Source organism: Phalangium opilio, unplaced genomic scaffold (assembly GCF_054372755.1).
Source record: "Phalangium opilio isolate 3A_F unplaced genomic scaffold, DU_Popi_V2 ptg000113l_1, whole genome shotgun sequence".
Classification (NCBI taxonomy): domain Eukaryota; kingdom Metazoa; phylum Arthropoda; class Arachnida; order Opiliones; family Phalangiidae; genus Phalangium; species Phalangium opilio.
Window position 1 is genome coordinate 2,672,917 of NW_028324209.1, and position 12,080 is coordinate 2,684,996.

At 38.0% G+C, this 12,080-nt stretch overlaps 1 protein-coding gene across 3 annotated transcripts; it reads left to right on the forward strand.

The window, feature by feature from the left end:
* The first annotated feature begins 108 nt into the window (after positions 1-108).
* LOC149623294 (choline kinase alpha) lies at positions 109-11,090 on the forward strand. Of its 3 annotated transcripts, none has more exons than XM_089852749.1 (10): positions 109-387; positions 4,720-4,959; positions 5,922-6,156; positions 7,128-7,261; positions 7,615-7,728; positions 7,829-7,887; positions 8,017-8,104; positions 9,350-9,458; positions 9,670-9,861; positions 10,527-11,090. In XM_089852749.1, exons 2-10 carry the CDS (start codon positions 4,868-4,870, stop codon positions 10,587-10,589), a joined length of 1,086 nt encoding a protein of 361 aa, XP_089708875.1. In that variant the 5' UTR covers positions 109-387; positions 4,720-4,867; the 3' UTR covers positions 10,590-11,090. The 3 variants fall into 3 exon arrangements, with proteins under 3 accessions (XP_089708875.1, XP_089708873.1, XP_089708874.1); XM_089852747.1 differs by lacking the exon at positions 109-387 and adding an exon at positions 1,278-1,546; XM_089852748.1 differs by lacking the exon at positions 109-387 and adding an exon at positions 3,440-3,511.
* Positions 11,091-12,080: the final 990 nt, after the last annotated feature.

Genomic DNA, 12,080 nt, shown 5'->3' on the forward strand with positions numbered 1-12,080 from the left:
GAGTCAGCACCATTTTAGCTGGTTGACCTCAGCACCATTACTTATAGTATTGACTCTGCAGCCTTACGATCGTCTGCGAAAATAGTAACTACATCTACACGAAAGGTGGTACGTGTTTTCGGCTTTTGTCGTGGGAAATTAAGTTAATTATAAACGTTAAAATTAATTATTTATGAAGGTTCTTTGTATTTAAATCAATTTAAGTTTCAATTGAAAGCTTTCTAGTTATTTTTCTTAACTTTTAAGTCGCGAGCGACTCTCGCGAGTGTGACAGACCGAGGCTTAAGTTGATATTCGAGGCTAGTGCGAACTGAATTCTATAATTCCAAGATCGAAAACTTTGAGAACAATTATTTTTCGGTTCGTAGGATACCGCTGTAGGTTTAGGTAAGTTCAGTTTTTACTAAAACGCCTGCATTTAAAACGTCTGCGTGGTGTACCGCTACGTAATAAACTACACATAGAGATAGGGTGCGCAGTTAAAATTTTGCAAGGGTGTTAATTTAACTAGTTGGAAAACGATGTATAGTGTTCAGCTTCCTAGTCGTTTGACATTTATCATTGGTTAGATTTACAGAATTTATAATTGGGTGCGTGGTTTACACCTGTTCTTTACAATTTTCTGATTGGCGTTTGAAGCTCACAGTCCGCGTAACATAACGGAAAATAATTGCCTTAGTACTACTGTAGTACTGTAGAGGGACGCGCACTTTTATTTTAGAACTAATATAAAATTGTAGGCTCTACGTAAATTGAGCAATTGATCTATAAATCTGACTCTCCTTAGATAAGTTAAATTAAACCAAAGTTCAATCAAAAGTGTATAGATATAAAAGAAAAAGTACACTTCATTAACAATTCCCTGCCTTTGGTTAATTTACGAACATATTCAAGGCTTGTTCCCTGTGCCACGGTCGAGTTGCAGAGGGGGGGGGGTCGACACTATTCTGGGATAAAGGAGGTCCAAAGATCGAAGTGCACTTTTTGTTTCTATTCTATATACTTTTGGTTTAAACCATCTACAGTATATTTAAAGTCACTCTGGCTCCGTGCCAAGTTATTTCACCCTGGTAAGAAATTGGTACGTAGTTTTCCACTCATGAAACCGTGAAGTTTAGTCAGCTATTTTGTGTCGTCATCAGACTTAAAACGTAGGCACGCGAGGTTAAGATTCCTCTTATAAAGTCTAGACTTAAATATCATTGACAACGAAATTATTTTGTTTAAGAACTTGCAGTTGTTTAGTTATAAACAATTTACTTGTTATTTTTGTTGTATCTGCGACTGCGCAGTGGCCCAAATAATTTTCAAGACGGAATTTACTATACGGAAGTTTTGGCTTTATTAGTGAAATAAGTTTTTATAGTTTTAATTTAGCGCGCCCTTTTACTCTAAAGAACTATTTCATTTTCTCCAATCTAAAAAAGGCTTTTTAATTTTTACAAAACGAATTTTGTTTATATGATTAATATCAAATTATGAAACAGTTACCGTTTTTCGAATTAGACCTGAGGTTAAACAACAGTTCAAAAAAGAAAAAGTTCAGGTAGGAATTTAGTTTAATTAGCGTAATATTAATTAATTAATTAATTTAATTAAGTTATTTAAATTACCTTCAGTATACAATGTAGCCCATTTGCTCAACAATTCTTTTAAAATCCTTTGTTTTTAAACGAAATAACAGATAATAATTTAATGAATGTTAAAAATTGATAATAAAAATGCGCTGGGGTATCGAGGCATTAGAACCCTGAAATCTTTTAGATTTTGTTGCCCTATCAGGGTTCATACACGACCTGGGAAATCTGAATAAGTCCTAGATTTCCAAAATATGGAGAGAAGGTCAGAGATAAGTTTGCTCTTTTAAATTTGTCCCTAAAAATGTAGATAAGAGTCGGGTATTTAAATTTGTCCCTAAAAATGTAGATAAGAGTCGGGTATTTAAATTTGTCCCTAAAAATGTAGATAAGAGTCGGGTATTTAAATTTGTCCCTAAAAATGTAGATAAGAGTCGGGTATTTAAATTTGTCCCTAAAAATGTAGATAAGAGTCGGGTATTTAAATTTGTCCCTAAAAATGTAGATAAGAGTCGGGTATTTAAATTTGTCCCTAAAAAAGTAGATAAGAGTCGGGTATTTAAATTTGTCCCTAAAAATGTAGGGAAGAGTTGGGTATTTAAATTTGTCCCTATAAATGTAGAGAAGAGTCGGGTATTTAAATTTGTCCCTAAAAATGTAGGGAAGAGTCGGGTATTTAAATTTGTCCCTATAAATGTAGAGAAGAGTCGGGTATTTAAATTTGTCCCTAAAAATGTAGATAAGAGTCGGGTATTTAAATTTGTCCCTAAAAATGTAGATAAGAGTCGGGTATTTAAATTTGTCCCTAAAAATGTAGGGAAGAGTTGGGTATTTAAATTTGTCCCTATAAATGTAGAGAAGAGTCGGGTATTTAAATTTGTCCCTAAAAATTTAGGGAAGAGTCGGGTATTTAAATTTGTTCCTAAAAATGTAGGGAAGAGTCGGGTATTTAAATTTGTTCCTAAAAATGTAGGGAAGAGTCGGGTATTTAAATTTGTCCCTATAAATGTAGAGAAGAGTCGGGTATTTAAATTTGTCCCTAAAAATGTAGATAAGAGTCGGGTATTTAAATTTGTCCCTAAAAATGTAGATAAGAGTCGGGTATTTAAATTTGTCCCTAAAAATGTAGGGAAGAGTTGGGTATTTAAATTTGTCCCTATAAATGTAGGGAAGAGTTGGGTATTTAAATTTGTCCCTATAAATGTAGAGAAGAGTCGGGTATTTAAATTTGTCCCTAAAAATTTAGGAAAGAGTCGTGTATTTAAATTTGTTCCTAAAAATGTAGGGAAGAGTCGGGTATTTAAATTTGTTCCTAAAAATGTAGGGAAGAGTCGGGTATTTAAATTTGTCCCTAAAAATGTAGGGAAAAGTCGGGTATTTAAATTTGTTCCTAAAAATGTAGGGAAGAGTCGGGTATTTAAATTTGTTCCTAAAAATGTAGGGAAGAGTCGGGTATTTAAATTTGTTCCTAAAAATGTAGGGAAGAGTCGGGTATTTAAATTTGTTCCCAAACATTTAGGGACGAGTCGGGTATTTAAATTTGTTCCCAAACATTTAGGGATTAGTCGGGTATTTAAATTTGTTTTACTAATTTTTTTAGGGATAAGTCAGGGATTTCTTTTGGCCTAGATAATTTGTTAGGAAGACCCTCGAAAAATTAACTAGGATTTTCAATACCAAAATATCCTAGGAGCCCTGAATATCAGTACAGGTGAACTCTATGAATGTCGTTTGCACCAGAACATACGTGTTATTAGTTTTCGAAGCATATAACTACACTTTCAAGGCTATAGCTGTTTTGATCGTTTGTACGCATATCTAACAGCATACTTTGTAAGCCCTGTTGAAATAGAATCAGACTGTGTTGTATTTGACAAAATGTTTGGTCTAGCGGATTTTACTCGTGTTGGAGACCTCTTCAATTTTGAAAACAGGTTTGTTCAAAATATTCGAGTGGTACATATCAAGAGTTCACCAGAAAGGAGTATACAGTACCAAAAGTATATAGAAATAAAAACAAAAAGTACAAAGTTGGTCGCGCCGTGTAATATGAGAAGCCCTTCTTTATCCCAGAATAGTGTTGACCCCCCTCCGCGTATGATTACCTTCCCGACCGTGGCACAGCGATCAAGCCGTGAATAGGCATAATATTGTAGCGGATGCTAGCTCTAGTACCAAAAATGTACGTTTGGATCGTCAGCATCATGTACTACTTTCTATAGAACTGTGACGTCAAGAAGCTCTTCCCTGATTGGTTAGTTCCTGTAGGCGGTTGCTTATCTAAGTTTACGTGGCGTCTACAGCCAAAGGTAGGGAATTGGTGATGAAGTGTACTTTTTGTTTTTACATGTGTATACTTTTGGCTGGACAGACCAGCGTTTGATTTCTGTTAGAGTTCCACACTTTCAGCTAATTTACTCCTGAAATTTGAGTACCAAAGTCCAAAGATTATTGATATTTGTTGCCCCATTCCCACTTCTATGATAAGGACGACACCGTCGGTTTTAATCAAAAAATATTGAATCTGACAATATCATTTTGCGCAAACTGTGACAGTGCGCGCTAGTTATTGAAGTTTTATTGAACCCTGGTAAGCGAGGCTTAGTGAACACCCATTAACCTTGCATATCATAATCAACGATTTTATTGTGTAGGAGTTTATTTTATAAGAGATATTGCAAGTGCAACCTACTCGTCTCTAAGAAGGTCCTTATTCGAATTGCGTACTTGTTTCGAAGTTCACCAATCATTTAATTATGTCTGTGACTCATAGAGATTACCAGCGCGTGTTAAGCCTAGCCAAGGCTTAACTAACGAGCGTCTCGTGGTTCATGGAGATTACCAGTGTGTGTTAACTATAGCCAAGGTCTCTGGCCTGGCGCTTTTATCATTAAACGATTTCATTGTCTCTCTGATTGGTTTAGATAGTGTAAACAGAGTAGGGAATATTTATCAGTTATCAGTGTTCGTTTAAAAAACTATTATCTGCCGCTCGTTATCGCCTTAGTGACAAAAAATAAGTGGGTCTCGAATGATATTACGTTGTTTTAATTCCCTACTAGTCGCGTTATTGGACGGACACGCTTTAGTTGACGCGATTCATTTGGATTGAACTCATGTCTACCATAAATTTGAATTCTAGGCCTAACGGTGAGAAGGTCAGAATCGATTCGACGAAGGATTCAAAATACGCTTCCGCTGTCGCCGAGGATTGTGGTGGGTTAGAAGGGGCATCCTCCTCCGACCTACCCCCCGAAGAGGGAGCCGTTGGTGCCAGCGGAGGCTTGGTAATGAAGGACCGCGCCTACAAAATATGTCGTGAATTTCTAAGTGGTACCTGGAAGAATATTTCCAGCACTGATATGGTTTTCAAGTCAATTAGGTAAGATAGTAATAGAATTTGCTTTTAGCCCGTACCATCATAAGTCGACATTCTTAAAGGGAGGGTGAAGAATGGTTTTTTATCGATTCTTCCACTAGATGCGTAGTGAAACATCCAGGAAACACAGTTTCCGAATGATTTAAAAATTCAAATTAGGTTCAGATTTTAAGGATAATTTGAAATAAGGACCTCTGACCAATCGCGTAACACCCTGCCTTCCCGTTAACAAAATTCCAGTTTCACGCTCTACATCTCGCGCCACAATTATCACATCGCGCGCAAATTTTATCAAATCTCGCGATAAATTTCATTCGTCATGGAGCGTGCCACGAGAATTTGGTTAACAAGAAGGCAGGTCGTTACGCGATTGGTCAGAGGTCCTTATTTCAAATTATCCATGAAATCTCATCCTAATTTTAATTTTGAAATCATTCCGAGACTGTATTTCCTGAATGTTTCACTATGCAGAATGGTCTTATAACGTGTAGAAGAATCGATAAAAATCACTTGATTTTTCCACTTCACCCTTCCTTTAAGTTAGCTGCTATTGTATTCATTTAGTTACCTTAGATTAGCTTAGGTTAGGTTACTTGGTATACAGGGTGTTCCTTAAATTGTGGTATAATCGAAGTCAGGGATTTGGAAAATGGGGGGGGGGGATTTAAAGTTTTGTTTCCTATAAAGCCAAGGATAACTCGGGGATTTCGTTTGGTATAAATATGGGCCCAGGTGTGATGAAGTGGACTCCGCGTAGTAAACGCGTACTTAAAATGGTTAGTGATATTAGCAAAATATGGTCAAGTGACAGCTCAGGAAAACAGGGATTTTCAATAAAAAAAATTTCGTAGGAACCTTCTAGAAGTGGCTGTACATTTTTCATAGCAACCTTTTTGGAAGAAGTTGTACCTCGTTGCTTTATCGCGCATGCGCGGATGTTTTTACGTTTCAATATCCTCTTTTAGCGGGGGTATGAGTAACCTGCTGTACTATTGTTCCTTGCCCGAGACACACACTCCGTTATCGTCGCCGTCCGAGCCTAGTCAAGTCCTATTGCGCATGTACGGTCAATTGCACGATGGACAAAAAGCGGAGACATCCATCACGGAAAGCATTATTTTCATGATGCTCTCCGAAAGAAAACTCGGACCTAAACTATACGGCATTTTTCCTGGTGGCAGACTCGAAGAATATATACCGGTATGTTTTGCGAGTTTTCCTTAATTTACCAAGGAGTTGCGTTTACCAGAAGTATATAGATATAAAAGCAAAAAGTAAACTTAAAACTCGCGTCGTGTAATACATGTAGCCCAGCCTACTTTATCCCAGAATAGTGTCGACCCCCCCCCCTGAGCCGCGTATGATTACCTTCCCGACCCGTGTCACGGGGAACAAGCCGTGAATAGGCTCGCTCTAGTACCAAAAATGAACGTTTGGATCGCCAGCATCATGTACCACTTTCTATAAACGTTAAGAAGCTCTTCCCTGATTGGTTAGTTCGTCTAGGGGGTTGAGGGCAGGATATTTTGCTCCTCAGTTAACGTGTCGTCTACAGCCAAAAGCAGCTATGAATTGTTAATGAAGCGTACTTTTTGTTTTTATCTATATACTTTTGTATTTCCTTAGCATTGCTTGTAAGATGGTAACCCCTCCAAAGTTTCGTGCAAAAAAAAAAAATATAAATTAATCCGTGTTAAGCCTACGAAGACAATTTTACGAACATTTCGCTTAATTATTCGGGTCGTGATTGTTGAAAGCCCAAATAATTGGGGGCGAAATAGCCGGGGTTATAATTATAACACACTCGAAAACTACTTGCCCGTATCTCTTATAGGACCAGAGTTAAAAAGTGTCGTGTGTATAACCGGGGTCGTACTTAATTTGGATAAGTCGGGGATTTACAGTTGGGTCAGGGAAAGGTACGTCAGGGAATTCGTTTGGTATATCAAACCATGATTGCGTCGAGTAATGCTAAATAGGGGCCCAGGTGTCACCATGAAGCGGACTCTGGTAAACATCTTAAAATGTTCAGGGATATTGGCAAAATTTCGTTAGGGATAAACGGGAAAAGTCAGAGATTTTTTAATATAAAATTTTCGTGCCAAGCCTGTATAAAAACGATGTTAATGCTAAGGAGGGAATGTTTACGAGCATTTCGCTAATTGTTTTAGGCTAGAGCTTTAACGTGTCGGGAACTTCACGACCCCGAAATATCCGCCATTATTGCCAAGAAACTGGCGGGAGTTCACACACTTTCAGTTCCAATTAACAAAGAACCAAACTGGCTATTTGACACTATGAACAAGTAAGCACCCCCGAAATGAATGCGCGCTCTACACCGTAAGTTCGTAAGATACGTTCCATCCGTAAGTTTGTCACTGGTTACTGAGAGCTTGTCACGAAGTGAATGTGGTAGGTCATAGATTCGAGACAAAGCGACGCCTGGTCAGGCGCTACTATCAAAAGTTTAATACAGACTAAATACTAAGATGGACGCCAAAGTTAACCACCCAGTGTAGTCCGCAATTCTCGCTTCCGTCGTTCTCCCAGAACTATCTCGAGCTGTCAGTCTCTAGCATGACGAAAGTGTCATACTTATGGAAGGAACGTATCTTATAAACTTATGGCGCGACTTATAAAGTTTCGTGTCGAATTTAGATGGCTCGAGCAAGTGAGAAAAAATAGTCAACTAAAATCAGTTCCCGAAGAAAGAAGAGCCCTACTCGAAAAACTGCTAGCTTTTGACTTTGAAAATGAAATTAGATGGTTAAGGTAAATAATGGCACTCCCTAATTTTAAAATTAAACGCCGCGAACCATTTTAGGGTCCATCAAATAATCTAGTCTATTTCTGTGACGACATTTTTTTTTAGAACATATCTAAAGAAAATTCACTCGCCAGTTGTGTTCTGCCACAATGATCTTCAAGAAGGTAAGTTTCATTAAACCTAATCATATTTTGAACTCTGGGCTATTTGTTTGTAAGATTCTTAGTGTCACTTCTATTTTTTATTATAACTCCGTGTTGTTGAACAAAATGGGCGTGGTTTATATTTTATAGGCAATATCCTATTTCCCAATGGTTCTCGCGAAGCGGCTGAAAATCGTTTGGTTTTTATTGACTTTGAATATTCAAGCTACAATTTCAGGTAAAGGGAACTACTTTTTTTTTAGCGTAAGCTAGGGTTTTTGGGTGGCGTGATCCGCCCTTTCGCGGCGGTCTTTGTCTCTTGTTTCTTTTTATTTTTAAGTCACGTGACCCTTAATGGCGGCCATTGCTGTAAGCTGCAATCTGATTGGTTGGCGACCGCCTTAATGGATTCCTGCACGAGCAGAGAAATGGGTTTCAAATAAACAAATCTTTAGTATTTGAGGCAACTTGCTTGTTGATTTGAATGCCTCTTTCCCATAGAACTTAATACAGTCAAATGTGGGATTACTCTATATTTAAAATGGATTAGCGGCACCCCATTCTAATTTTTCATAAAACTTTATACTGTCAAAGATGATTAACTGATATTACTCGAGAAAAAGTCAATTTCAAGGACTTTAGCATTTGTGACGTCATTTGGAATAGGTTTTCTTTCTTTCCTTGAAAGGGTTGTTATTGTTAAGAATTGTTTAAAGGAAAAGACGGGTAACATACCTTAAAGGAAGGGCCCTTTTCTAAATACAAAAGGAATTAAATATTAAAAAGAAATAAATTATCTCTTATTGCAAAGTAATTAGTACGTTTAATTAGTCTTGAAGGGACTGTAAATTAGGCATCGGCGGTTGGGTAAAAATTATTTGAAATACGTCACAGACATCACGTGATGCCAAGATACACAGGCTCCTCATGGAGTGGAACTGGACATCTAGTCCTTGTTTTTCGCGAGATTGCAGCGCCAATTCCATGAAGTGGTAGTTTTCGAAATAAAACGAACTGAGCTTCTTTGAACCACGCCTCTCCTTGCTCACGTGCCTCTGACGTATTTCAAATAATTTTTACCCACCCGCCGATGCCTAATTTACAGTCCCTTTAAAATAATCTAGACTACTGCCTCGCCATCCGCCATTGCTTTAGTGTCGTCTGCTAAATCGAACCTACCTTACCCTTACCTCGCTCAGCCTGTGAGAATTCAACCAATCCCGTATAGGTACGTTGGGTTATATTTAGCAGACGCTTCTAAACGAATGGCGAGGCACTAGTCCTGGATTTTTTTAAGGCTATTTTTATGTATAGCCAAAAAGGCAGCCGTTCTTTTAAGGTATAAGGTGAACTTTCCTTTAAATTTGGCGATGTTTGTTGCTTTATTTGTATGTTTTTCAAGTTGCCTCAAAACACGATTAATTAAATTTTTGATTAACCCTAGCGTTTAATATTCTTTTTGGTTTTTTATTTTTTTAAAAAGGGGTTTTGATATAGGCAATCATTTCGGCGAATGGATGTTTGATTATTCCTCACCCGACTATCCTCATTTCACTTACGAATACGATGATTATCCTTCCGAAGAACAACAGGTAAATTTAAATCGGTGGAACAACTCTGGTCCGGTGGGAAGCTAGAAATGGCGGCCGGTCTACGTCAGACGAATCGGAAAGACCGCCCGCCATTTTTCCGAGTATTCCTCCCCCATTTTCTAGCGTCCCACCGGACCCGAGTCGTTCCACAGTTAGCGGGCCCACCGATTTCCCTCAGAAATCTCATCCTCCTCCCATCATCCTTGTTTAGCTTCATTTTATGCGAGCGTACTTAAGCGCGTTGGAGCAACCTTCGATTAGCGCATCAACAAAGCGGCTGTTAATCGCGTCCGAAAGTCAATTGCTTCTGGAAGCGAAAGCCTTCACTTGCACCGCGCATTTATTATGGACTCTTTGGTGCATTAATAACGGACACTCTTCCAAAATTGTCTTTGGATATTGGGTATGTTCTAGTCCAATTATTCTTTTTAGGTTTAGGCAGTGGGCTTACATTTCGTTGGGCTTACGTTTGGCAAGGAGGATGAATAAGAGGGAGCACTCGTTCTGGAGGCTAGAGCCAAAGAGGAGGGAAATAGGGAGATAGAAACGCGCTCTATAAAATCCGCCGAAAAATGGAAAAAATAGGGGGTAGTAAAAACCTTTCTGGTACGATAAGATTTAGGACGCACTTCTTTCGCGCAAGGGGGGACCTAACCGCCTCTGTCTCTGTCATCCCCTACGTAACTGAAATTTCTCTCTAGTATTGGTAGCCCGAAAGAGGAGAACCTGTAACGTCAACTGTGCGCGAATAAGTTGCGCGTTAAGAGCCGCGGCGTACCGTACATTTTCCCCTCTTCTCACTACGCATGGACAACGGCTGCCTATGCTGATTCTCTCTCCCTATTTCCCTCCTCTTTGCTAGAGCAAGGAGGCCTGAACGCGTGCGCGAGAATGTAGGCTCTCTTGCCGTCAGGGGGGAGGGGGGGGGGTAACCGGGGAACGGCGCAACTACGTTTAGGGAACGGGGACTACAAGACTCCTAGTCTCCCCTCTTATACATTTTCCTTGGTTTTGGTTTGCGATTGGTTAGACTTTTATTTTAAATAAAACAAACACTGGACTTTTCAGGAACATGGGCTTGCGCGAATGGATGCGTATTTCAGATGGAAAAACACAATGCTAATAAACTAATATATTTCCCATTAAAAATTGCACAAACACGCCTGAAAATTTAGGAATTTAAAAAAAAAAAAAAAAAAACGCCAGCGAAATTTGAAATTTCGCCGCGGAATTACAAAAACATTCTAGTATAAAAAGTTTAAAAACCCAAGGGATAAATTAACTTTTCGCCACGGAATTTCAAAAGTTGCTAGCGAAAATTTAATAAACCGCGAGCAAACTTTAAAATCCGCCAAAAATCCAAAACTTGCAAAAAAAAAAAATATTCCAGACTGAAAATTTAAAAAAACACATAAAATATAACTCAAGTCATTGTGATATTGCAAAGATTGTTTTAAGCTTAGAAAAAGTATTTTAAAAAATAATTTTTGAAGACGTTAAATAAGTGGAAAACTTTTAATTGAAATATTTCGTTTTTTTAGGAAAATAAAAATTGTGTTTATGACAAAATTTATGAAAATAAATATGTAAATTAGTTTAAATGATAATGAAATAATATTAAACGTAAAATTACCTCGGGACTATTAACTATTTACTTACTTCAAATATAAATTATTATTATTATTTAATGAAATTGTAATGATTTAGATCTCAATTTAAAAGTCTCCATTAAGAGAAAAGAGAAGAAGAAAGGAAGTATCCAGGTTTCCTCTCCAGTCTTTTGCAGCTTCTAGTAAGTACCGGGATATTACAATTATTGGGTGTTTTACAGAATTCTTTCTCTTTCAAACGCTTCTGGCCATAAGTTCATGTTACAAATTTTTATCAAATCTCGCGATAAATTTAATTTCTTTCGATATGGAGCGTGCCACGAGGCAGGGCATTACGCTATTGGTCGGACGTACTTATTTCAAATTATCCTTAAGATCTGAACCTAATTGTAATTTTAAAATCATTCGGAGGTATTTCCGTAATGTTTGTCTGTGCAGACTGGTCCTATAATTAGAAGAAGAATCGGTAAAAAATCGCTTGATTTTCCACTTCACCCTCCCTTTAAAGTAAAGCGCGGGTCCAGCGGATCCCCTACAAGTTGACTTTCCTTACGAACTCAAGTTTTGGCTTGGGGAAGGCAGGAGACATTTGTGGGCGGGATTTATAAATCCCGCCCACTAGCCTTTGCCAAGCCAAAACTGAAGTACAGGGGAAAGTCGCCTTGTAGGGGACCCGCTGCACCCGCGCTTTGTAGTTGGGATAGCGAGAGTATGTAAAGGATGTGGCTTAATTATGGGCTAGACTATCTGGTACAATCTTGTATAATCTAATACTTTCTAAAAGGCATGTTTTGGACAAGGAGGATGGGGTTGGGTTTTTTATGATCGAAAACGGTTATAAGTACTGAATTTACAATTTTGACATTGGAAACTAATTTTTATTAAAAAACTCTATCGACTCTAAAAGCTTGAATCTATTTTAGAATAATAAAACACGTCAAAACACAAGTCTCATTAAAATTTCAGGTCATTTGGATGAATAGGACAAAGGATCTGGCCAAAAAACGTACCT